The sequence below is a fragment of the Oncorhynchus masou genome, chromosome 8 (assembly GCF_036934945.1).
Source record: "Oncorhynchus masou masou isolate Uvic2021 chromosome 8, UVic_Omas_1.1, whole genome shotgun sequence".
Taxonomy (NCBI): Eukaryota; Metazoa; Chordata; class Actinopteri; order Salmoniformes; family Salmonidae; genus Oncorhynchus; species Oncorhynchus masou.
Window position 1 is genome coordinate 12,354,341 of NC_088219.1, and position 25,649 is coordinate 12,379,989.

General features: G+C 41.5%; 3 protein-coding genes across 4 annotated transcripts; 2 read left to right on the top strand and 1 right to left on the bottom strand.

Annotated features, from left to right (window-relative positions):
- The first annotated feature begins 608 nt into the window (after positions 1-608).
- LOC135544098 (small ribosomal subunit protein uS11) lies at positions 609-3,566 on the top strand. The gene is made up of 5 exons (XM_064971477.1): positions 609-696; positions 2,059-2,209; positions 2,364-2,525; positions 2,806-2,882; positions 3,454-3,566. The coding sequence occupies exons 2-5, from the start codon at positions 2,061-2,063 to the stop codon at positions 3,519-3,521; spliced, it is 456 nt and encodes a 151-aa protein (XP_064827549.1). The 5' UTR covers positions 609-696; positions 2,059-2,060; the 3' UTR covers positions 3,522-3,566.
- An 11,749-nt stretch (positions 3,567-15,315) lies between these two features.
- cd74b (CD74 molecule, major histocompatibility complex, class II invariant chain b) lies at positions 15,316-18,356 on the top strand. Its single transcript, XM_064971478.1, has 7 exons — positions 15,316-15,514; positions 16,054-16,223; positions 16,416-16,486; positions 16,594-16,621; positions 16,751-16,960; positions 17,866-17,907; positions 18,054-18,356. Exons 1-7 carry the CDS (start codon positions 15,438-15,440, stop codon positions 18,059-18,061), a joined length of 606 nt encoding a protein of 201 aa, XP_064827550.1. The 5' UTR covers positions 15,316-15,437; the 3' UTR covers positions 18,062-18,356.
- LOC135544100 (SLC35A4 upstream open reading frame protein-like) lies at positions 18,357-22,370 on the bottom strand. Of its 2 annotated transcripts, none has more exons than XM_064971481.1 (3): positions 22,269-22,370; positions 20,174-20,272; positions 18,357-19,950 (listed from the first exon to the last, which is right to left on the bottom strand). In XM_064971481.1, the coding sequence occupies exons 1-3, from the start codon at positions 22,281-22,283 to the stop codon at positions 19,753-19,755; spliced, it is 312 nt and encodes a 103-aa protein (XP_064827553.1). In that variant the 5' UTR covers positions 22,284-22,370; the 3' UTR covers positions 18,357-19,752. The 2 variants fall into 2 exon arrangements, with proteins under 2 accessions (XP_064827553.1, XP_064827552.1); XM_064971480.1 differs by lacking the exon at positions 22,269-22,370 and adding an exon at positions 21,262-21,518.
- Between the last annotated feature and the right edge of the window lie 3,279 nt (positions 22,371-25,649).

A 25,649-nucleotide genomic window follows, 5' to 3' on the forward strand; every position in this document is an offset into this window, starting at 1 on the left:
TGACGAGTTGAATCAGGTGTGCTTGTCTGTGGCAGGTGTGCTTGTAACAGATGTGCTTGTAACAGATGTGGATGCAGCTATAAATCATTTCTAAAGATATAATGTGACTCAAGCCTTTTGAATAAGTTACTCAATAAAAAGTCTCTAAAGACTAAAGGTAATGGTCATCATTATTACCCCAAAAATAGTCAACCCTTTGAAAAACATGCATGGTTGGATCCAGAATCTTCAAAATACATTGCAGGAATAAGTAAGGTAAGGAAATCATGAATTAGGTCTGTTTCTTATTTTCTCTAAACAAATATCTAGGTCTAAGGACTGTAAACAGTTAGAGGATTTTAGAGTATTTTGACATGTGGCATTGGATTATTTAATGTAGTGAAACAAATTGTATAATTTGGCATGGACTATGACAGGACGAAATAGCTTTATATATTTTATTTTACCTTTATATATATTTATTATATATTTTTTTGGTTGAAATCGCAGAATTTCACAAGTTGAAAATGATGCTGTGTACCTGTAAAAAAATAAAGGCCGATCCTTTCCAAACTGATTGCGTGCTGTGCACATACAAACAGCTAGGAGGCAGTAAAAAGCAAGATCCACTTCCGGGGGAGGGAAAAGCTTGAACTTTCAACCCGGTTGCGAAAGTTCTTTCCTTTTCTGTTTCGGCTTTACTAGAGACACACACAGGTAAATTATCGCAGATTTGTTATCCAAATGAATCCTCAATCCCTTAAAGTGTATATTACCCTTTGTCCTTGTATTCGATAAAGTACGCGTTTATAGCTAAGGAAAAGGTGCAATTTGTTCGAAAATATGACTAGAAGTTTAGGGATTAGACTACTTTAGTATAGGCTGGAAGAAGCGATTTTCATCATCGCGAGGCCTGAAAATGTAGTTTGCTGAAGCACATTGAGTGGGGTTCATGTGTAACTAGTTATATTAACCATATTGTGCCGAATGTCTTCACTCGTGTGCATGTTTGTTGCTGGGAAGTGTTATCTATGTCTTTAATTGTACCAGAGTGTCATGTGGAGTGGGGCTTGCTCATGGTGCCCTAACGGTTAGACATTGTAGCTAGCTTGCTGCCGCGTTGATTGGACCGTGCTAACTAGGTAAACTATGGGCTACTGTAGTCTTTACATTGTTGTGACAAGCACACAGTCGTTTAATACATTCTGGTGTCTGGTAGTTAACAAAAAGTTAGTTGACGTTAAGGCCACTCCACTGGCGTGTGTTGCCATGTGACTTTTGTATACACTGGTGTAAAGTTCCTAAGTAAAAAATACTTTAAATTATTTGGGGGGGTATCTGTACTTTGTTAATATTTTTCCTACTTTAACTTCACTACATTCCTAAAGAAAATAATTTACTTTTTTACTCCATACATTTTCCCTGACACCCAAAAGTACTCGTTACATGTTGACAGGAGAATGGTCCAATTCACACCCTTATCAAGAGAACATCCCTGGTCATCCTTACTTACCCTACTGCCTCTGATCTGGCGGACTCACTAAAAACACAAATGCTTAATTTGAGTGTACCCCTGGCTATCCATCAATAAAAACATAGTGAGGTCTGGTTTGCATACTATAAGGAATGTTAAATGGTTTCTACTTTTGGTACTTTTTTTATACCAAATACTTTTAATGTAGTATTTTACAGGGTTGATTACCTTGAGTTGTTTTCTATTAAGTTATCTTTACTTTTACTCAAGTATGACAATTGAGTACTTTTCCCACCACTGCTTGTATGTAACATTAACTAGTAATTCTTGGTCAGTTGCAATAATGGTTGACATTTTGTTAAATATTCTCATTGTGCACATAACTAGTGAGTGACACTTTTTAAATACAGCAATTCAAACGCATCTTGTGGTGAAGTTGTCTCGTAATGTATGCATCCCCTACCAGGAGTTAGGATCTAGCCAGTTTGATAGATATAGATATGGAAACATTACTTCCTGCCTCGCCCCAATCCGGTCACTTGCTAATGCCAGGATTGGTAACTGACACTTAAACTAAATGCTGACCAACGTGCATTCCTTTGCAGCTATGGCACCTCGCAAGGGTAAGGAAAAGAAGGAAGAACAGGTCATCGCCCTGGGACCTCAGGTTGCCGAAGGCGAGAATGTCTTTGGAGTCTGCCACATCTTTGCATCCTTCAATGACACCTTCGTTCATGTCACTGACCTCTCCGGCAAGTAAGTACTGGAGGCATTGGGACCATGAATGCTCGGCTTTGGAAAATATTCAAGTGACCTGAGATTATCAATCGATGTCATCACATTATTGTCTATGCGGTGTTCAGTGTTGATTTCAAATGCTTTGTCCTAAACGTGTCCCGGCACCCTCCAGGGAAACTATCTGCCGTGTGACTGGTGGTATGAAGGTAAAGGCCGACAGAGACGAATCCTCCCCCTACGCTGCCATGTTGGCCGCCCAGGATGTGGCACAGAGGTGCAAGGAGCTGGGAATCACTGCCCTGCATATTAAGCTGAGGGCCACTGGCGGTAACAGGTAATGAATCCCTCCCTCTTTTCGCTGAAGCGCAACCTTTTGTTGCTCTGTCAGACCTTGTCTTTTGTACATCCATGGGGTTGCACAGTGCTTGATGTAGTTAAATAGTTTTGGTAGGCCACATCGTTTCCTTTTGACTACTACTCCACTGTAAATAGAACACTTAATTTAGGAGTGCAGTCTATATTTTGCTTAGTCTTCTGAGTTGTGGAACTGGATCTCTCTAGTAGACTACATATTAGATTTGTCTTTTGTGGAACTGTGAACATTTGCCTTTCAGAACCAAGACCCCTGGACCAGGAGCACAGTCTGCTCTCCGTGCCCTGGCTCGTTCAGGCATGAAAATCGGACGCATTGGTAAGCTTTAGCTCAGCCGTGCTGTTGGTTGAATAATGTTTTTGATACATTAATGTTTCTCAACCCTCACCTTGGATCAATGGATGGTCCCGTCCACATGTTAGTTATAGCCCCTGCACTGATGTGGCTGAGTCAACTAATCAAGGAGAGGGTTGGGAAACACTACCATGCGTCTGCATATTTAATGCGTCAATGGTGAAATCTATTGGTTGTATGATGTTTTCTAGAGGATATGCCTTTTTCATTTGGAAATGTATTTTTTTGCTGGTCTTTGAATACTACATGTATTCAACTCTTCTCTTGGCCTGTTTTCTTGGGAGTTTCCTGAACAAGGAGGCTGTGTAATTTACGCTATACTCTCGCATGCTGTTGTCACAACCATGGGATTTTTACACTTCAGTCATTTAGCAGACGCACTTATTCAGAGTGACATCGTTAGCGAGTCGCTCTGTTCCAATGCCCTAAAGACAATATTAATTACAAATGTAAATGGGGATGTCAATGAGTCTGGGATTCAATGTACAATTCTGTTAATGCATGTGAAGACCACCAATGCTCCCTCTCCTTGCAGAGGATGTCACCCCTATTCCATCAGACAGCACCCGAAGAAAGGGAGGTCGTCGTGGGCGTCGTCTGTAAATGTGCTTTGAGTTTTTCACTCAATAAAAGGTTAATTCCAAACAACTGTTTTGTCTGGTTCTTTGGTGTGTTTTCTATTTGTTCCAAGTCTTTCTAGGAAAATTAATACATACAGTACCAGTCAAAAGTTTGGACACACCTACTCATTCAAGGGGTTTTCTTTTTTTTTACATTGTAGAATAATAGTGAAGACATCAAAACTATGAAATAACACGTATGGAATCATGTAGTAACCAAAAGCGTTTTTATATTTCCGGTTCTTTAAAGTAGCCACACTGTATTCTCTCAACCAGCTTCACCTGGAATGCTTTTCCAACAGTCTTGAAGGAGATCCCACATATGCTGGGTACGAGTTGGCTGCTTTTCCTTCACTCTGCGGTCTAACTCATCCCAAACCATCTCAATCCAATTTGTAAGTCGCTCTGGATAAGAGCGTCTGCTAAATGACTTAAATGTAAATGTAATTTGGTTGAGGTTGGCTGATTGTGGAGGCCAGGCTATCTGATGCAGCACTCAATCACTTTCTTTGATCTAAGCCCTTACACAGCCTGAAGGCGTGTTGGGTGATTGTCCTGTTGAAAAACAAATGATAGTCTGTTCCAACCGCCGCGTCTTTGTGAGATGTAAAGTAGGTGAACGGATGATCTCCGTATATGTGGTTCCCACTAAAACATGGTGATTTATGTAGAATAAGGCACACTTAACCAAAGTTCTACATTTTATGGATCGACAGACCTTCGTGTCTTAAAGTAATGATGGACTGCCGTTTCTCTTTGCTTTTTTGAGCTGTTCTTGACATGGACTTAGTCAATTACCAAATAGGGCTCTATTCTGTATGCTGACCTTGTCACAACACATCTGATTGGCTAAAATACATTGAGGAAAGAAATTCCAGAAATGAACTTAAGGCACACCTGTTAATTTAAATGCATTCCAGGTGACTACCCTCATGAAGCTAGTTGAAAGAATGTCGAGTGTGCAAAGCTGTCAAGGCAAAGGGTGGCTACTTTTTGAAGAAAGTTAAATATAAAATATACTTTTTGTTTAACACTTGTTACATGATTCCATGTGTGATCTTTTGTAGTTTTGTCTTCACTACTTTACTACCTTCTGGGGGATTGACTCAATTAGTCTCTTGACTGGTTTAACTACCCTCCATGGCCTTGTGCGACCTGCCACTGGGCTGATTTTATCAGGTGCATTACAGTGGACTGGGCCATGGTGACTAATAGTGGTTCTGGCCTTAGATCAGTGATCAGAAGAAGATTTGAAGGAATCAGCTCCAGGATCTCAGGGGTGCTTCCCCGGTCATTTTCCTCAGGGAGATTCTGTCTTTCCATCCAATGTCCAGAGTTCGGAGTAATTGCTTGAATCCTCCATCATCCAAGATGCACTTTCCTCCCCAGAGTCTTCCATGTCTTCCCTATCCAGTCCATCACCGGAGTGCATGGCCTCTCCTGCATCTACATTGATGGAAGATCCCGCAGCATCACTGTCATTGAAGTGCTCTGAATCATCGATTTCAAAAGGCAGGAAGTTCATCTGCAGCAGTAGTTTTCTATGAACCACCACCTCTCTGCCGTCGTGGTCTTGGATTCTGTACATGTGAGTTTGTGGATTGACTGAAGTCACTGAAAATCTCAGGATTCCACTTGTCAGCCAACTTGCGGCTTCCCCGTTCACCCTTGTTTGGTGATGAGGACACGATCCCACATGGACAAACTGATGCCTTTAAACTGCTTGATGTACTCCCAACCATGTCGTCTCTGGTGCTTGTCAGTGTGCCTTTGGGCAACACTCATAGCTTCCTTCAGCCCAGTGATCAGAGTCTCGACATACTTGTTGCAATCCACAACACTGGAGTCATCCAAGACATTGTCTAACATCACATTCACTGGTAGCCGAGGGACCCTACCAAACATGAGAAAGAATGGATCATATCCCGTAGTCTCATGAACAGTGGCATTTTAGGCAAATGTCAATGACTGGATTTGTTCAGGCCAATGTTCTTTCGTTTTCAGGGGTAGACTCGTGTGCATGTTGCCTAAAGTCCTGTTGAAGCGTTCAGTCTCCCCATTCCCCATTGGGTGATATGCAGTGGTTCTTGACTTTTGAACACCGGAGAGCTTAAGCAGTTCTGCTATTAGCTCGCTCTTGAAATTCACACCCTGATCAGTATGGATCCTTGCAGCACATTTTTGTAGACACGGAAGACATGATCCCACAGCTTACAAGCCACTTGCTTGGCTGTCTGGTTTCTGCATGGCCATGCATGGGCAACTTTAGTGAAGTGGTCAGTCACCATCAGAACGTCAACGTGAGTTCTTCTTACTGTCTTCCGCGGTCCAAAAATCCAAACACACCAACTCCATGGGAAAGCAGGTTTTGATGCTCTCTAACGGGGCTCTAGCCGCTGGCTCTGGAGTCTTTGCTAGAACGCATCTCTGGCAGCAGTGTACATACTCCTTGATGTCTCTCTCCATTGCAGGCATACTGGAACTTTCTCCGGTTTGTGTGACTCTCCTTAATGACACGATACAGAACTCCCTCTCTTAGGATCAAGCGGTCCCACTGCTTCATCATCAACAACACTTTAGAAGAAACAGCATATCGGCCCGTCTGGTGAGCCATTTCTTATTGAAGATGAAAGGAAATCACAGTCTTGCAGCTGGAGATCCTAAAGTTCCTCATACGAGATTTCAGGCAGTGTCAATACCAGGAGAAAACGGCCCGTCTGGTGAGCCATTTCTTATTGAAGATGAAAGGAAATCACAGTCTTGCAGCTGGAGATCCTAAAGTTCCTCATACGAGATTTCAGGCAAAGTGTCAATACCAGGAGAAAGCAGCTGCTGGATATTGGAACCACTGAAAGTAAAGGGGCTGAATAATTTTGCACGCCCAATTTTTCAGTTTTTGATTTGTTAAAAAAGTTATATATCCAATAAATGAAATATGTGAAATATCCAGTGAAATATCCAATAAATGTCGTTCCACTTCATGATTGTGTCCCACTTGTTGTTGATTCTTCACAAAAAAATACAGTTTTATATCTTTATGTTTGAAGCCTGAAATGTGGCAAAAGGTCGCAAAGTTCAAGGGGGCCGAATACTTTCGCAAGGCACTGTATCTCCCTCACTAACGTTAAGCACCAGCTGTCAGAGCAGCTCACATCACTGCACCTGTACATAGCCCATCTGTAAATATCCCATCCAACTACCTCATTCCCATACTGTTCTTTTTTTCTTCTCCTTTGTACCCCAGTATCTCTACTTGCGCATTCATCTTCTGCACATCTATCACTCCAGTCTCTATCACTCCAGTGTTTAATTGCTAAATTGTAATTATTTCGCCACTATGGCTTATTTATTGCCTCACCCCCCTTATCTTACCTCATTTGCACAGACTGTATATAGACTTTTTTCTATTGTGTTAATGACTGTATGTTTTGATAATTCCATGTGTAACTTTGTGTTGTTGTCTGTGTCGCACTGCTTTGCTTTATCTTGACCAGGTCGCAGTTGTAAATGAGAACTTGTTCTCCACTAGCCTACCTGGTTAAATAAAGGTGAAATACAAAACATCTCAGAGTCCACTGACACATTGCCCTTTTTAATGATTTGTCCAAGGAATTTCACTGTTCTTCGTAGGAAGTGGCATTTCTTGGGTGCTAGTTTGAGGTTGTTGGTACTTAGATGGCTAAACACAACTTCAAGTCGCTGCGGAGCCAGTTTCTCGGTGGGTGCAAAGATCAACAAGTCATCCAGATAACAAAGGAGATTTGAGAAATGTAGGTCCCCAAATATACTTACCATCATTCTCATGAAAGAGGCCGGGCTGTTACACAGACCCTGTGGCATGCGATTGTACTCATAAAGTCCCCTCGGTGTGGTAAAGGCTGTGCACTTCTTGTCCTCACATGAACTGGGATGTTATAAAATCCTGAGGGTCAAGTCCATGGTGCCGAAAAATGCACTGCCACCAAGGACTGCGAGAAAATCTGCTTGATGAGGAAGGGGATGAGCGTCCTTCACCGTTCGTGCATTCATCCACCTGAAGTCAGTGCCTAAACTCAGACTCCCATCTTCCTTTCATACCATGACTACAGGGGAGGCATACTCACTAACCAACTTGCGTATAAGGCCTACATTCTCCATATCCGTTTACGCCTTCCTCAGCTTCAGGTAATGAGAGAACCCTTCTGAATGGTAGGCGGAAGGGTCTGTCATCAACCAGGTGGATACGGTGAACATAACCCCTGGCTTCTCCACAGTTCCCCTGGCTTCTCCAAAGTAACCTTTTGGTTACTGGCCCAACACTCTAACCACTAGGCAACCTGCCGTGAAGGCCCTGAAAGATTGTTGCATCCTCATCAGCCAAGCATGTAGACACATCGTTCAGCTTCATCTTAGAGTGAGATGTTTATTGGAACAGTTTACTACCTTTAAAGGGGCCCAGCCATGTCCTGTCATGGGCATAATAACTATCCACAAGTATGTTTCTGGGCATGACCTTTGACCTGGTAGGCTCGACTATTACAGTGCTGCCTGGAGACAATGCCACATTTTTTAGGAAGTTTACCCCAAACTAAGTGTTCAGTCTTGGGAAAAAAGAGTCACAGCTTGACTAAAATTCATGGTCCCAATCTTGCCATCAAATTCCTGTCCCTTCCATCTTGTGACACTTGTCATCATCTATAGAAACTGCCCACACACTGTTGAGTGAGTCTGGCCATCCATGTTGTTGACCAGCTTCCAGGATTCATCAAGGCCCCTCATGCAATAGATGCTTAATGACATTCGATCCCAGGATAAGATCATCATGCTGTCCAGGAACAACTAGGGTGGTCACTTTAACATCTATCCCATAGATTTGCATCTCCAAATCATAGAAACACTTTGATGAGGCATTCTTCCCCCCCCACAACCCACTAACACTAACTCTGTAGGAGGCTGATAATGCTGAGGAAGGGCACCTGCTTCCAAATGTCTTTGCTCAGCTTGTTCACTCAATGTACAAGCCATAGATCCAGTGTCAAGCATGCCCTTAAGCAGCACTTTCCCATGTACAGACACAGAGATGTAAAACAAATCTGAAAAAGCCTCAGCCTCTTGTGAAGATCTCATATGTTTTCTCGAGATCATCAAATTCTTTCATGGGGCAGACACCCACATTTCCCCCCTTCACCTGTGGGTATGTCAGTTGAACAATTGCTGCTGTGGTGGGTTTCTCTGCTGCTATGTGGTCACTCTCACCGCCAGAATTGGCATTGCGTTACCCCTGTTTTAGACAAGTTGACTTCCAATGATCAGGGGAAAAGCACCAGAGGCACAAGTTCTCATGTCTCGAGTAAATCACAGTGGAGTGATCTGTTGATCCACAAACCCTGAATTTCCTAAGCCTGAAGGTCTTGTGTGAAACCATAACAGGTGGTATGCTCTTCTCTGAGGTACGTTCAAGCAGGTGAATGAGCGTCTCGATACTTGCACATCTTGTTTGGCGGTGAGAGAAGTGCCACTGCACGCATCCGCATTGGCCCCGCCTTCACATGGAGTTGCCTGGGGTTCATAGATTATCTCCTGTACTTCACTTGCAGTCCATTTTTCAGCAGACTTGTGTTGGAATACCTCTGCCAGTTTGGGGTCAGGGCAGTGTTACAAACATCATGAAGACATCTGAGTTAGTGCTATCAGTCTTCTTACCTGGTCTCTTGAGGCCCTCGTCAGCGACATCTACGGCCTTGTTCAATCGAACCCAACACTCCATAACAGCCTGTCCGGGTACAGGTTTAGTATTGTACAACTCAGCTAAAGGCATGCATGAGTAGGCCAATTCGCTGAAAGTCTGTTTCAGAACGTCAAATACAATCTCTATCTTCTCTGTAGGATCAACTGTTGTCTCATTGTCTCACTAGGCTACCCTGGGGCGGCAGGGTAGCCTAGTGGTTAGTGTTGGACTAGTAACCGGAAGGTTGCAAGTTCAAATCCCGAGCTGACAAGGTACAAATCTGTCGTTCTGCCCTTGAACAGGCAGTTAACCCCCTGTTCCTAGGCCGTCATTGAAAATAATAATTTGTTCTTAATTGTCTTGCCTAGTTAAATAAAGGTAAAAAAAAAAATGCGTAAATATATCTTTACCATGTCTCTTTCTTTGCCAGATAATCGACTAATCATCTCATCTGATTATTCCCCAACAGGACCTCCCTTCCTCCTCAAGTATATGCTCATCAACTCCTCCCATTTATGAATGGAGCGTTTGTCTGTACCATCTCCTCTATATGTAGGTTCCTTCACGTCTGTTGCATGATGAACTTCATTTTTACTGAGGTCTACATATCCTGCTGACTCCGAGTGATGATCCCTTATCTTCTCTGTACCTACTGGTGGCTCATGAGTGCTGAACCTCCCACTCTGTATTTTTTCCCCTAATGGAGCTCCATATTTCCCGGGCTCACTGAGTGACCAGCTCAGCTAGATCATCTACAGGGGGCATTTTGATTAACACTAGATGAAGGGCTTTCATCAGAACTTTTTTTTTGGAGCAAAACATGGGGGAACCTACTGCACCTACACGCTCTACGGTGGTTTAATCAGGGTATGATAAAAAACCTCCACCTCTTGGCAGTGAATTTGGGTTCATCATCACCATTATAAGATGCCATGTCACTAAACCACTGTTATGTTAAAATGTATGTTGGTGAACACACTTCTATGTTAGTTAACCATAAACAGCACTCTCAATACATTGTTTTCAGAAAAATTATTAAACAGGAAAGAAAATTGGCTGCAGTTCCACTCTTTGCCACAAGGCGACAGGAGTATCTCAATGATGTAAAGAGTCTCTAGAGCAGCAGCGCCTGGTAATTGAGCTAACGTCGATCAACGATGAATCCAGGTCACGGCACCAGTGGAACTGCACAGCTGTAACTGCTGTAACTGCACAGCTGTAGCTCTACCTTGTGTGTGATTGATTGAGACTATAGACGTGGACTTTGGAGATCAGGTTGTTTCAGTGAATCAGGATTCTCTCTGCATTCAAAATAAAAGACATTTGTAGAGCACAAAAATGTTCTGCCAATTGTTGCCTCTTTCTACAACATAGACGCACAGTACAAAAGACTGGGATCAGTCGAGGAGCTAGCCATCGTTCGCACATATAATACCTTAGCTAGCTAGTAACCACATGTTGAATTCAGAATGTTAATATCAACATAAAAAGTACAACTAAAGTCTAAGTCATAAAGTCTAAATATACAACATTATTCATGAACAAAAAAATTGTGTATGACTTTGTGCTTAAAGGAACCTTACTTTTCAGAAGATAACAGAAAAGGAGTGCCTACCTCTCATAGTGCATCAAAATTATTTGAGCACGAGCACACAGGGCAAAAAGCCACTTAGTTATCACTTTTGCCTTATGGCAAGGTGCTCCATCATGCTGGAAAAGGCATCATTTGTCACCAAACTGTTCCTGGATGGTTGGGAGATGTGGCTCTCAGAGGATGTGTTGGTACCATTCTTTATTCAGTGCTGTGTTCTGAGGCAAAAGTGTGAGTGAGCCCACTCCCTTGGCTGAGAAGCAACCCCACACATGAATGGTATCAGGATGGTTTACTGTTGGGATGACACAGGACTAATGGTAGCACTCACGGATGCCCCAAACAATCGGAAGGGGGATTCATCAGAGAAAATGACTTTACCCCAGTCCTCAGCAGTCCAATCCTTGTACCTTTTGCAGAATATCAGTCTGTCCCTGATGTTTTTCCTGGAGAGAAGTGGCTTCTTTGCTGCCCTTCGTGACACCAGGCCATCCTCCAAAAGTCTTTGCCTCACTGTGCGTGCAGATGCACTCACACCTGCCTGCTGCCATTCCTGAGCAAGCTGTATGTTGACTGTATGTTTGTTTTACTCCATGTGTCAAACTGCTTTGCTTTATCTTGGCCAGGTCATAATTGTAAATGAGAACTTGTTCTCAACTTGCCTACCTGGTTCATTAAATAAAGGTGAAATAAATAAATAAATGTTTTAAAAATAAATAAAAAATTGTGCGCCGCCCCATGGGCCTCCCGGTCGCTGCCGGCTGCGACAGAGCTGGGTTCGAACCCAGAATCTCTGGTGGCACAGCTAGCACTGCCATGCAGTGCCTTGGACCACTGCGCCGCCCGGGAGGCTGGGCTGCAATTTCTGAGGCTGGTAACTATAATTAGCATATCCTCTGCAGCAGAGGTAACTCTGGGTCTTCCATTCCTGTGGTGGTCCTCATGAGAGCCAGTTTCATCATAGCGCTTGATGGTTTTTGTGACTGCACTTAAAGTTCTTGAAATGTTCTATATTGACTGACCTTCATGTCCCCCCTATCTTGTCACAACACAACTGATTGACTCCAATGCATTATGAAGGAAAGAAATTCCACAAATTAAGTTTTAAGAAGGCACACAATAAAATATTTTGATTTGTTTAACACTTTTTTGGTTACTACATGATTACATGTGTTATTTCATAGTTTCGATGTCTTCACTATTATTCTGTTGGACTAGTAACCGGAAGGTTGCAAGTTCAAACCCCTGAGCTGACAAGGTACAAATCTGTCATTCTGCCCCTGAACAGGCAGTTAACCCACTGTTCCTAGGCTGTCATTGAAAATAAGAATTTGTTCATAACTGACTTGCCTAGTTAAATAAAGGTAAAAAAAATATTTATATTTTTATTTCCACACAGGTTAGAAAAATATTGTGGAAATTATGGTAATACCCTTTTAGTGTATGAGCTTAGCAAGATTCTTGCTTGAGAAATTGCTCTTTGCTAAGAAGCAAAATAAAGTCAATTGTTGGGGGGGAGACAGTAAGGTACTTCATTTTTACCGAGGATGGTTTGATATTGACATAAAAAAAACGTCTGGTCTGGTCCATCAATTCCCATCAGTCTCGCTGAGCCACTGCGTTGTTTTGCCAATGCTTTGTTTTATTCCTGTTCATCCACACTGCCGGAAGTCGATTTTTGTTGGACCACTCAAAACAGGCTTCAATACCACAATCCAACCCTTTTAAATGAAACTAACAACTAACATCATAGATAATTATTTGAATGAGAACAAAATGGAATATTATAGGCTGATATAGTCAACATTTTGTAGTGACAAATATTTCTGCTTGTACTTCATGCACGTAATCAGTCTGGGAGAACCTGGATGTCTATCGGGAAAGGGGGATACGTCATTTTTGTACAACTGAATGCATTCAACCAAAATGTCTTCTGCATTTAACCCAACCCCTTAACCCCCAATGCTCTTAAACACTGTCCTGATGCGCGCCACCCCCCCCCATACACATATTTAGCAGATGTTACTGGAGGTGTAGCAAAATGCTTGTGTTACTAGCTCAGTAGTATCTAACAATTCAAAACAATACACCACATCTAAAAGTAAAAGGATGGAATTAAGAAATATATAAATATTAGGACGAGCAATGTCGGTGTGGCATAGACTAAAATACGGTAGAATACAGAATTTACATATGAAATGAGTAAAACAGAATGGAAACATTATTAAAGTGACCAGTGATTGCATGTCTATGTATATAGCGCAGCAGCCTCTAAGGTGCAGGGTTGAGTAACCAGGTGGTAGCTGGCTAGTGATGGCAGTCTGAAGGCCTTGAGCTAGAAGCTGATTTTCAGTCTCTCTGTCCCAGCTTTGATGCGCCTGTACTGACCTTGCCTTCTAGATGGTAGCTTGTGACTAGATAGTGAACAGGCCGTGGCCCGGGTGGTTGATGTCCTTGATGATCTTTTTGGCCTTCCTGTGACATCAGGTGCCTTAAGTGTCCTGGAGGGCAGGCAGTGTGCTCCCGGTGATGCGTTGGGCAGACCGGACCACCCTCTGGAGATCCCTGAGTTTGTGGGTGGTGCAGTTGACGTACCAGGCGGTGATACAGTCTGACAGGGTGCTCTCAATTGCACATCTGTAAGTTTGTGAGGGTCTTAGGGGCCAAGCCAAATTTCTTCAGCCTCCTGAGGTTGAAGAGGCGCTCTTGCACCTTCTTTACCACACTGTCTGTGTGGATGGACCATTTCAAATTGTCAGTGATGTGTACGCCAACGTACTTCAAGCTTTGCACCTTCTCCACTGCGGTCCCGTTGATGTGAATGGGTGCGTGCTCACTCTGCTGTGTCCTGAGGTCCACAATCAGCTCCTTTGTTTTGTTGACTTTGAGGGAGAGGTTATTTTCCTGACACCACTCTGCCAGGGCCCTCACCTCCTCCCTTTAGGCGGTCTCGTCATTGTTGGTAATTAGGCCTACTACTGTTGTCGTGAATCAGCTGTGTAGTGCTAGTGCAAAAAAACAAATGTGCACCCAGTGGGAGCCCCAGGACAGAGTTTGGGAAACTCTGCACTGGACTACCTGCCGCCCCTGAGTTTACACAGGCAACCCAATTCTGACTTTTTTCAACAAATGTGTCTTTTGACCAATCACAGATCTTTTTCACATTCCTCTGCCCAGGCATTGCTGATTCATGCCAGATCTTACAACCCCTGGATTTGGTATTTTACATACCGGCTAACAACATCTTATAGCAATCTGTCAGTCGATGAGGCACGCAATCATTAGTTGATGCATGCAACATCTGAGCAGGGGAACGCAACCTTTGTAACTGCTTTGTAATGTAAACTCATTTGGGCTATTACCCTTCATTGGCCACCTTTTTGACCTTTCGTCCAATGTACTAATCATTGGTTCCAAATAATTAAGTGTGGTTCATGTTTTAAAGTAAAATGACTGTAAATTATCTTTGGGAGATTTCTAAACGTGACACTACTAGGAGGAATACCATTGCCAGACAGGTAAATTCCCATCAGATTTTCTCTGACAAATTCCCCTTATTAGAGAAGAGTCTATTATCCCTGAGGTGCAATTCATTTTGCAGTACATAGTAAAAAAAATAGACACATTAAATACAGCAATATATGCACAACAAATATACCTCTAAACCAGACAAGAATAGTAAATCCATACCCAAAGAGTACACATTGAGGGATTGTATTATACTCAAATGTTGGGTCCCATAAACACAAAACCTACTTCACTTTTCTATGGGCTGGTTTCCAGGACACAGATTAAGCCTAATCCTTAAAAAGCATAGTCAATGGAGATTCTTAATTTAAATAGTTTTTTAGGCCAGCATTAATCTCTCTGGGAATCCTGCCCTAGAAGTTCCAACTAACCATTTGATCTCTTTAACAAGAAAATTGTTTACAGTTTAGTCACAGGTTACCCATTATATTGACCAGATACTTAAGTGGCAGCTCTAACAATGAATTATAGTTAATTAATGAGAGGGAAAATACACGTGTGGACAGGCACAACGCCGATATAAAGTGTTTTTCTCAACGTGGCTGGGATGTCACGTGTCCTACTTATATCAGTACACTAGTGACAACCTGAACATTACAAAATGTATGTTCGATCAAATAAGGCATACGTAGCAAATAAGCAATTACATTTTTCGTTAATCAAATTCGAAACTCCTATTGACCTCCAGCAAAAACGACTCGCTTGGTGAGTGAATAAAACAAAAAAATGCCACCTGCTGGAGAAGACAGATTTAGGGCCCAGTTATGCTTCGCTTCGCCTCTTCCTCTCTGGTTGAATTGCTGCAGACACCTAATATATTGTAGTTCCTCTTTGTGTTAAATAAAATATTCTACCAACAACTGCTGATGCTGATCAAGTCAGCCAATCAGAAATCATTTAATGAAACCAAACTGTCCAAGCTGAGTATATTTTATGAGTCAGGGACTTTCCTTGAATTTGACCAATCTCAGTTTCCCTTCTCCTCGGACAGGTTATAAACGGTGTCTGTTTTGGGTGAGCCATTTCAGATTGAAACCCCCTTTAAAAGGTTGTAACAGAGAGACTACTACAGGATGTCAGACCCACAGAGACAGCCCCTCATCGGAGCTTCCAGCGAGCAGACCGCAATTAATGTAGGAACTACAGCAGAGTAAGGAATATTACATACATTTTATCTTGTCAATGTCTTTATTATAATTTTCTAACATTTACAGGGTCATTTCAAATAAATCGTGTTATGTCAAAAAAATATTCCCAGGGGAAAGGAAACAATGATCAAACTGACAAAAATGTACTTTTTTTGCCAAACTAAAAAGCATGATCATCACTACTATGCTGGCCAAATGCCTATCTAGATATACAAATTGTTGAGCAGTATTAGTTTTAATCTGTGATTACAGAAATTGTGTGTATATACGCTGATAGATGTTATCTTTGTTTTAATGTGATTTAGAATCTAGATAAATTCCTGTGTCTGCCCAGCATTGTTGTGAAAATAATATTACCATCATAAAGAAGGCATGATTTAGTATTGTCTATTAATTGATTCAAAACTTTTTTTTGCCACATACACATTTATATTGATTACTGTAATAGCGTAATTATACGAAAAGTCCCATCCATCAGACTTATAACAAAGCAATAAAGTATCCATCATGTTCTCAATTTCTATTTTCTGTCTCCTCACAGAGGGTCCAACAAGAGGGCCTTCAAGATAGCTGGTTTCACCCTCTTGGCCTGCCTGCTCATTGCTGGTCAGGCTCTGACGGCCTACTTCATCCTGGGCCAGAAGAACAACATTAAAGACCTGCAGGAAGAGAGCAAATCGCTGAAGAAGGAGCTGAGTCAAGGGCACGCTGGTGAGACAATATGCTCTCCTCAGGACCTGGTCCTGTAAAGTTCTAGTGTTAGCTGATGGCTATCAGAGCTACACCCTTTATTTGGAGCCTTTTGAACAGGAAATGAGTGAACTACCACTCAAAAAGATACTGTTTCTTATGTAGGCTAAACTTTGTAAATGTATATGAAAGTTTCCCTCTTTCTGTCTACAGCTGCTGTCCCCATGAAGCTGCATGTGCCCATGAACACCAAGCCATTGCTGATCGATGAGTCTGCTGATGAGGTCAGTCTTCAGCTAAAGAAATGACATGTTAAACCACGATTAGCATGCTTAGCAGTCTCTTGAATATGCCTTTATTCTCAGTTCTGTCTTTCGGCTTCCTTTTTCAGGGGATTTCTACCCAAGGGCCAAAGGAAGGTATGAAATGTTATTCATTGACATTTCAACTGTCATGCCAGTAAACCCCCCTTTCAAAGCTCCCCCACCCCCTCTTTATCTCACTTCCTGTCTCATCAAGTAACATGTAGGTATCTTTCATCAACACAGGATCAGGTTCTCTCACGCAGTGTCAGCTGGAGTCAACAGGGTTGAAGCCAGCGAGTATCGAATCCTTCCGACCCCAGTGTGATGAGCAGGGCAACTACCTGCTCCAGCAGTGCTTGAACGACAAACCCCTTTGCTGGTGTGTGGATGCCAGTGGGAAGCAGCTCTCTGGCACCGTAACCAGTGGGCCTGCTAGTTGCGGCGCCACATCCGGTAAGATCCTGTTTGAAGTTGATTATTCATTTTGAAGTTGAATATAGATGGATATTCATTTTTTATTATTATACTCAGATGTTGAGTCCCATAAACACTAGACCCACTTCACTATTTTCTACTTTAGGGACTAGTTTCCCAGACAAAGATTAAGCCTAATCCTTAAAAAACATGCTCAATAGAGAATCTCCATAGGAATAGTTTTTTTAAGTCCAGGTGTTATCTTAATCTATTTCTAAACAAACTGACCCTAGAAGTTCCAACTAACCATTTGATTTCTTGATCAAGTGCACTATTTTCAGTTGAGTTGCATCAGAGACAAGATGTTTTAGTTCCCCTTTGTGTTCAAGAAAATCTTCCACTAACAACTGATGATGCTGATCAAGTCAGCCAATCAGAAATACTCAAATGAAACCAAACAATTCCAACCTGAAGTTCCCTTATGAAGCAGGAATTTTCCTTGGACCTGACTTGTCTCAGTTTCCCTTTCTTCAGAGAAGATGGATTAATTCACAAAAAAAATAATATCTATTGTGGTTAATGTGCTTAGATTATATATTATGTATTCATACTAGGGCTGTCAGAGTTAATCCGTTAACTCAAATGTATTTTTGTCATTTTAGGGCACTATTTATTTTATGCAATAATTCGCAGTCTGAAAGCATTTAAAATAGACTGAAAACATCCAAAATACATAATCTATTCAGCTAAAAACAGTGCGATGTCAAAACAAGTTTACATTGAGGTTAGATTGTGTTTACTTAGAACAAAATCAAGATGACAATATTCTTGTAATGCTTTTTGTATAAAAAAATGTAATTCGTTACATTTAAGCAAATACAGCGATTAACTGGCATAATAGTTTGACAGCCCTAATTCACATCCATTTTTACTACCTTCTGCAGCACTCAATCATGTGATGACCATACCTGATGTGATGCTGAGTCGTAAGTACCCTTGTGGCATGTCATGTTCCAATAAAATAGGAAGCAATTCATCGTTGACCTTTCTTCAAGTATCGCCTGACTACATGTGTATGCTGTAAGGAACCATCTGGCTATTCTGTTAGTAATGTACATCTCTTTATTTACAGAGGAGTAAAAACCAGTGAGCTGTGAGGACCAGTAAAACTATCCCACTAGACATATCTACATTACAGCACTTCCTTTCAGATTGCCCCGATTCTGTGGACATTCTAAATAATCCAGCACATGGATTTGGAAACTAACAAGTTCTCATTTGTTGTATTTTCTTTATGGGTCTATTTAATTAACCTATGATTTTGAGACAATAAGGCCAGGTGTACTAACTGCTGCTCACTGCTTACCATAAAACTGAGATTAGGCCAACCAAGGTGTAACTGTCATTCTAGCTAATAAAATTAAGTCAAAATAAATGCCACTGAAATGAAACACTTTATTTAAAGGGCTGCCATATAAATGAAATTTTCATACCATTTCAAGTGTACACACCAAAGCAAATGAAAATGTCCAGCTACATTTTGTCACAAGGACAGACATCACTGACATAGCATACCTCATGTATGGAAAACCAATTATAAATGCTCTGCTATTGGTGATTTCTCATGTCACTGTGAGATGAAACCGATATAGATTGCATGTTAGTGCTGAGAACATGAATAACTGTGAGCTTCTCATTCTATTGGGCTCTCCAACACCTGTCAGTCTGTTAACAATGGCAGTGGTTTTCAAATCTCTCCTCTGGCATTTTTAAAGTTTAGTTGTAGCTCTGAAATAGCGCACCTGATTCTGATTCACCTATTCAATGGTTTGATGATTAGTTGAACCAGGTGTGCTAGCTGTGGAATATTTAAAATACATGGAACAGCTGGGGGTCCAAGAAGCTAGGAGACTACAACCCATTCTGAGGACAATATCATTAACCTAATAGTGCATGGCTCAAGATTGGGCCTAGTAAACAAGTATTGTGGTAAATCAGAAACTTCTTCCATGTAGTTCGTTCTGGCTGAGAAGGCAGTACTGAACATTAATAGAATTGCAATGCTTGAGCCAGATGTCCAGGATTAGATCAGTTGGTATGTGGATTTACTTTGCTAAAATCACAGGAACTTCTGGCAGGACCACTTGACCGATACGGATGCAAACTGCAGGTCGATAGTTCCCCTGTAGAGGTCACTGTGCACCATTATATAGACTGCATTGTGATGTACTCAGTGTACAGAACTATCAACCAGACACAAAAAACACTGGTCTACTAGGAACAGGTCAATACAGGTTTACAGTGACCTAAAAGTCAGAACATAGGCAGAGAACTTGCTAGGGACAGATCTGTAGATATTAACATAATATTCTCATGGTAATGTTTAACATATGGGTACTACAGTATGTTGTAAATATAATTTGGGTATAACAAGGTTGGGATGGTTAATCTACAAGCAAGACCAAATTGAAAGCTGTCTTGAGGCAAAGAAAATCTTCCCCTATAAAGCACCCACTTCCATCAGTAAAATCCCCATTGCATAAAATAAGAACATTATCTTTCCAGTTACTATATATTTAAAAAAAATGCATAAGCCCCTGAGGAGTATTGCACACAATGCAAGAGATGATTGTAAAGACGTGATGCATAATTCAAGCAACCATATTGGTTTTTCCTAAATTTCTCCACACAAACAAAACATCATTTTTCTGAATTCAGTACCATTGTGCAATCTAAAACTGAAGGCTGTGGAGTGGAGTAGTTCAATGGATCTTTTTTAGGGGCAGGTTTTTTGGTTCAGTGATCCATCTTCTCCCCCAGAACCAGGGCTGCTATTTGCCGGGTCCTTTTAGAGTGTTGAAACAGTCTTTCAGAGTTTGCTCGATGTTGGGTACACCAAAATTTTGAGCTGCAAAGATGCCTGTGCAAGTCCCAAGGATCACACCCAAAACTGCAGAGGATCGCAGCCTAGACACAATATATCCTGCCAAGAAGCCCTTAAGGAAAGGAGAGGCCAGCACACTGCCACCCTGGAACAACAAAAAGTCACCCTCATGTTTGACACACACAACAAACGGGTATGATGTTCATCTAAGGCACATCTGACAGTTTGACAAGATGTATGGAAAACATGTACTCTTATCTGCACATATACAGACCTGATCTATAACAACTACAGAAAAGTGAGGGTTTGTATGAGGTCATGTTTGCGTGAAAGCAGCCAGAGGCCTTCGTGTGTGTCAGACATCTGACCTGTGGGATCCCAGCCTGTACTTCCTTCTCCACACGCCGCTGAATGTCCTCTAGCTGGTCCTTGAGCTCTGCCAGGTCCTTCAGTGGTCTCAAGGGGTCCTGTTGTAGTACATGTCAACGGTCAATTACATACATATCAAACAGGATTTCAGTTAATATATGAATCTTCTATAATTAGGCGTGGTTGGTCATATCCTGGGTGGCTACTGATAACTGGGAGAGAGAAAAACATCTACAATGACAATATTGAGAAAACAGAATGCAGTAATTCTTAGGACCAAAATGTGAGCCTCAAAACAAGAAAGTAGGGCCAGCCCGCCCGCCCGCTCGCTCATTAGACCGCATCGCTCCACCAACGTTCCATCAATTTTTTTTTTTTACATAAATCATGTAGCATATACAGTCTTATGGTAGAAATAATATGGCCTTTTCTGTAGCATACAGGATGGAGATAAAATGTATGACAGTGTAATGCGACAGACCTTTTTCATCATGCAGGTTTCTTCGATCAAATAGCCTAACCTAAATGGCGCCCAATCAAATAAACAAATGCACTGCCATGTTAAACAATGTATCCTAAACATGGGCCTGGTCAAAGTAAAATGGACAATCAGGATACTCACGACTGCACTCCAGGAGTTACACCCCGTGGGCTAAATTGTCATGATGAGTGGTTTAAAGTTCGTATCCGTATATTTCTGATTAACGGAACATTGAGAATTTGAGAATCTGAATTTCCGATGTGTAAAAGCATTGATTATTTTTGCAAATAGGCTCAGCTTAACTCCTGATAAAGTTCGCTGGGTTGCTGATATTCAGAATTTAAATAGCCAAATTGATTAGTCACAGAAATCAGGACTAATAAAGCCAATGCAACTGCCTGTTTAACAAACCGTAAGCCTACCACATGGATGGGCATTCATAAAATTCCATTGTAGCCTACACCCCAGTAAGCACGGCCCAACGCCAGTCTTTCTTGGTGCATTCCGGACTGGACCGGCCTTGACGTTTGTTTGGTTCAAATTTTGTTCGGTCTGGACCAATCTTAATTTAGCCGAAACGTAGACTGCACATAAAGTTGGTAGCACCTTAATTGTGGTAATGGCTGGAGCAGAGTCGGGAATTGTTTCAAATACATGGTTTCCAGGTGTTTGATGCCATTCCATTTGCTCCATTACAGCCATTATTAGGAGCCGTCCCTCCCCTCAGCAGCCTCTTGTGATGGACGTCCATGTTTGGTTCAGATTTGGTCTGGTCTGAATTTGGTCCAAACAGACGTCTATACAACTTTCATTCAGAACTGAAAATGAATTCACGCCTGTAAAATAACTATTTCAACGTCCAGAATATACGTATTTTTGCCATTCATTCAAAACCTACATTTAACATAACTTCGGCGTCTGGAAACCACGCAGGGCGCAGGTCTCGAGCCCTCGACCTTCTAGCCCGAAGTCCAGCGCGCTCTCGACAATGCCCCAAAAGCATGCTCGAGCGGCAGAGTCCATATCCGCGCTTATAAACCCTGCGTCGTTTTAACGTAATTTTGCTTATTGGGACTAATCTAGTTTGTCTCACCTAGTGCAGCAGAACGGCCAAAATATATTCCATCCAAATATTCTAATGGTTACTGTCACATTACCTACATTGTAAACTAAATCCATTATTCGGCGATACTAATACTTGTTAATGTAGTTTACGTTACTGTTTTACTTTCTTGATCGACTTTTGATTACTCTAGACTAGTGTACACAGCACAACGTTGACAGCTCATGGGAAATCTACAGGCCATAAATATGGCTTATGAGTATCGGGTTTCGATTCTACATTCTTACAGACATTATACCCAGTATAATAACGGCTGCAGTCGCCCAATGGACTAGTAAATTAGGTTGTTGATACGAATGTAATGTTTAGTTAGCTAACATTAGCTAGCTAGTAGGCTAGCGTGACAACTCTTCCGCAAAAACATAAAGCTAGAAAAACCACGGTCACGTTATCTACATTGAACAGACCTGAAGGTAAATAACGTTAATAAACAAGTACTACAACTGCGAATAAAAGCTCAGATTTTAACTCCCCAATTTATGGCACTAACCTTGTCGTCCGCCATGTCTTCAAATCAATGCTCCGTCAGTCTGTACTACTGACTTATGACTGGGCTCGATTTTCTATCCTGCTTGAAGACAGTTATTTATTTTAATTGAACCATTATTTTATCCGTCATAGAGTCCAATGTATATTTTACAAATGAGCCATGAATGACAGAAATTACAAAATGCAAGCAGAAAGAAAGGGCATAAAAACACATTCATCAAGGTATTCAATAAGCTTTCTGAATTGCCATAGACACTAAAACATCCTCTCAGAATGCCGTATTCTGGAAGACGGTAACTCAAAATCAGCGCCTACTGTTTTTACTCTGCTTACTTGCTACATCGGCGTTTCATTAGCTTTACAATGTGTCAATGTTTTATATCTTGCTAGCTTTATGACATTGAGGCCAGTCATGTAGCCTGTGCACAGGTAACAGGACATACCAGGCGTAAAGTCAACGTGTTTTATTATTAGTAAAAATCAACTGGTTTGAAACAGACTTTTTTTTAACTAGGGCAAATTTGAATTTGCCTGGCTACCCAACTCCTTGCTCTGGCCTAACGCTAAGCCACGTTCACGGACGTACATTTCTTCTCAGCAATGAAGTATGTAGCGAACCAGAGATATTAGAGAAAGGTGGAGATAGTAATCCTACAGGCAATGAATGGAGGAACGTGTAACGCCCCACCCAGCAGACCGTTGACCAGTCGCGTTCACGTAGTCATGTTGCGTCACGCAGTTGCTAAACTAATCGTCACGCAATCCGTTCTCAAATGTTGCATTCAAAATAACTGGGAACTCAGAAATCTCCGATTTCTGTAATATCTGACTTCAGTGCTTTCAAGACAACTAGGAAAAAAAGCGAGCTCCAACTTCGAAAAATCTTTTGAACAGTCATCCAACTCGGAATTCTAACCCGGGAACTCAAGCCTCTTTCTCGAGCTCAGACTTTTCAACCTGTTTTGAACGCAGCATATGAGTCTAGAAACCTGTCCTTTTCCCTTGAAATAATGTGTAATGGCACGATTCCAAAGCTATACGATATTACAGAGAACAAGTTAATGTCACATCACGAAATAGAGCCCCACAGTGGAGGTGTCATAGTACCCATAAAACCTAGCAGTCAAACAGGGAAATGGTTCCAATATTTTTTTCTCCATTCAGTTTTCCCATAGGGGATTTTAGAAACACTTAAAAAGAGGTCTGTGTTTCGTGTAGGCTTACCTCTGCAATTACGTTTTGATAATCATGCAAATCTCTATTGGACAAGGTGTGAAAGATTAGTGGAATCTGTGTGGGTAGCTGGACAGGTAGGATGACTGACAGTGAAGGTGAACAGGTGGTCACGTGTCAGGTGACAGGAATGGATGAGACTGAGGCAGGAATTCCTTTAACCATAAAGTGGTATATTTACTGAGTAGTCTGTGCTGCATCACAAAGGAAACAGATAACATGTATCCAATCAAATTCATAATCAAAGATCAAATCATATCATCCATTATTAACATCATTTAGGGAATTCAACAGTCCAGTTCATTAAGAAGTCAATAGTAATCATCCGCGAGTCATTTAGGCTCGTAACTATTTATCATAAATCATGAAATACAAACAGTGAATACAATAAAATCTATAATCCCATTATCAAAGTCAATCAGTTAGCAAACAATGAAGTTTCTCATTTCACTCTTTCAATTGTCTTCATGTGTCCATATAATTAATTTCAATACACATGAACCATATCGATTGCATAATTGGCCTATGAGGATCCGTAGGGACGTAATCATTGACAATTCACATTACACAATATGTTTGAAGCGTGATAACTATAAACAATAACTGAATGGCCCACTCTCCCGATCAGATGAAAGGTAAGAGTCGGTGGATTTACGTGGATTCATGGACGCACAGAACTTCTGGATCAGATGGTGTTAAGGAAGAGAAAGCAATTTCCTCCTTTTATGGAATTGAGATCTGTCGGACATTTCCACCTGACCTAATTAAAGCGCCCCTGGCCCAGCTGAGTAAATGGCAATGAATTAAAGGATTATTCCACCAACTCCATGGGCCTTTTCTACAAGGTGATTTATCACTATATTAGTCTCTGTCTGATTCGAAATTGATAATTAGCATCAAAGTATACATGCAAAACTACAAATCTCACAAGCTCCTGCATGTCACCTCTAGCGAAAATGATAATTAGCATCAAAGTATACATACAAATCTCACAAGCTCCTGCATGTCACCTCTAGCGAAAATGATAATTAGCATCAAAGTATACATACAAATCTCACAAGCTCCTGCATGTCACCTCTAGCTGATTCCTTTGCTAACCAGTATTGTGTTAATTGATTTATCTAACATCAGATTGTATTTTTTTTATATACTAGGCAAGTCTGTGAAGAACACATTCACATTTATGACCTACTGCCTTGTTCAAGGGCAGAACAACAGATTTCTACCTTATCAGCGCCGGGATTCGATCCAGCAGCCTTTCAGTTTCTGGCCCAACACTGGGCTCCCTGCTGCCTGTTTAGTCCAGAGATTCTTTCCTTTGCCTTGATTTGGCAGTCTTGTTCAGATCATCATGGCATTTGCAGCTATTTATGATAGCCACATTAGCAGCTAATCAGCAATTCATTTGTTGGGGGAGGCATAAATAGAGGCACATATATTGATAAAAGTTACCTTGTCCTAAAGAGATTTACAAGGTTATCAAAATGTCACGCCAGGGTAAGTTTACATGAAATACAGCCCTTATTTTATGTGTTTCTAAAATCCCCTATTTATTTTACCTTTATTTAACTAGTCAAGTCAGTTGAGAACTGTTTGACCGCTAGGTTTTGTGTATTATGACTCATACTGTGGTGCTCTATTCATGCTAATGTTGGGTTTTTCAGCTAGCGCCCAATAGACTTCAATTGAAGGAGTGCGCTCCTTGTCTCAGAATCGACCAGAATGCACCGCGCTACCCATTCATTGACGACGCATGGGCAACGTTCACAATGGAGTTTCCCATCTCCTCAAAAGTATCTCTGAGCGAACATAGAGCAGAGGAAGACTTCAGTTTGTCGTCAGGCAAACTGTATCGTCTGCATAGAACGATCGCGCAGCGCGCGCACTCCCCTCATCATGTGCTATCAAGGGGTGCATGCTACGCGCGAGCTGGGAGGTGGTTGCCACGGCAACTCAAGTGGAGGTGAGAATCGGATGACGCAAGCAGACTGGACGATGACGGGCAGTGTGAGCCTTCAAGACGTGGATGCTGATTAAGGTGGACCATAGAAATAATGTAGGATGTAGACCATGTGTAGCCAATGGCAGTCAAATGTTTTTCACTTTCCGTAAAAGCATGCTCAGTACAATTTAGTTGGCTATATGCAGC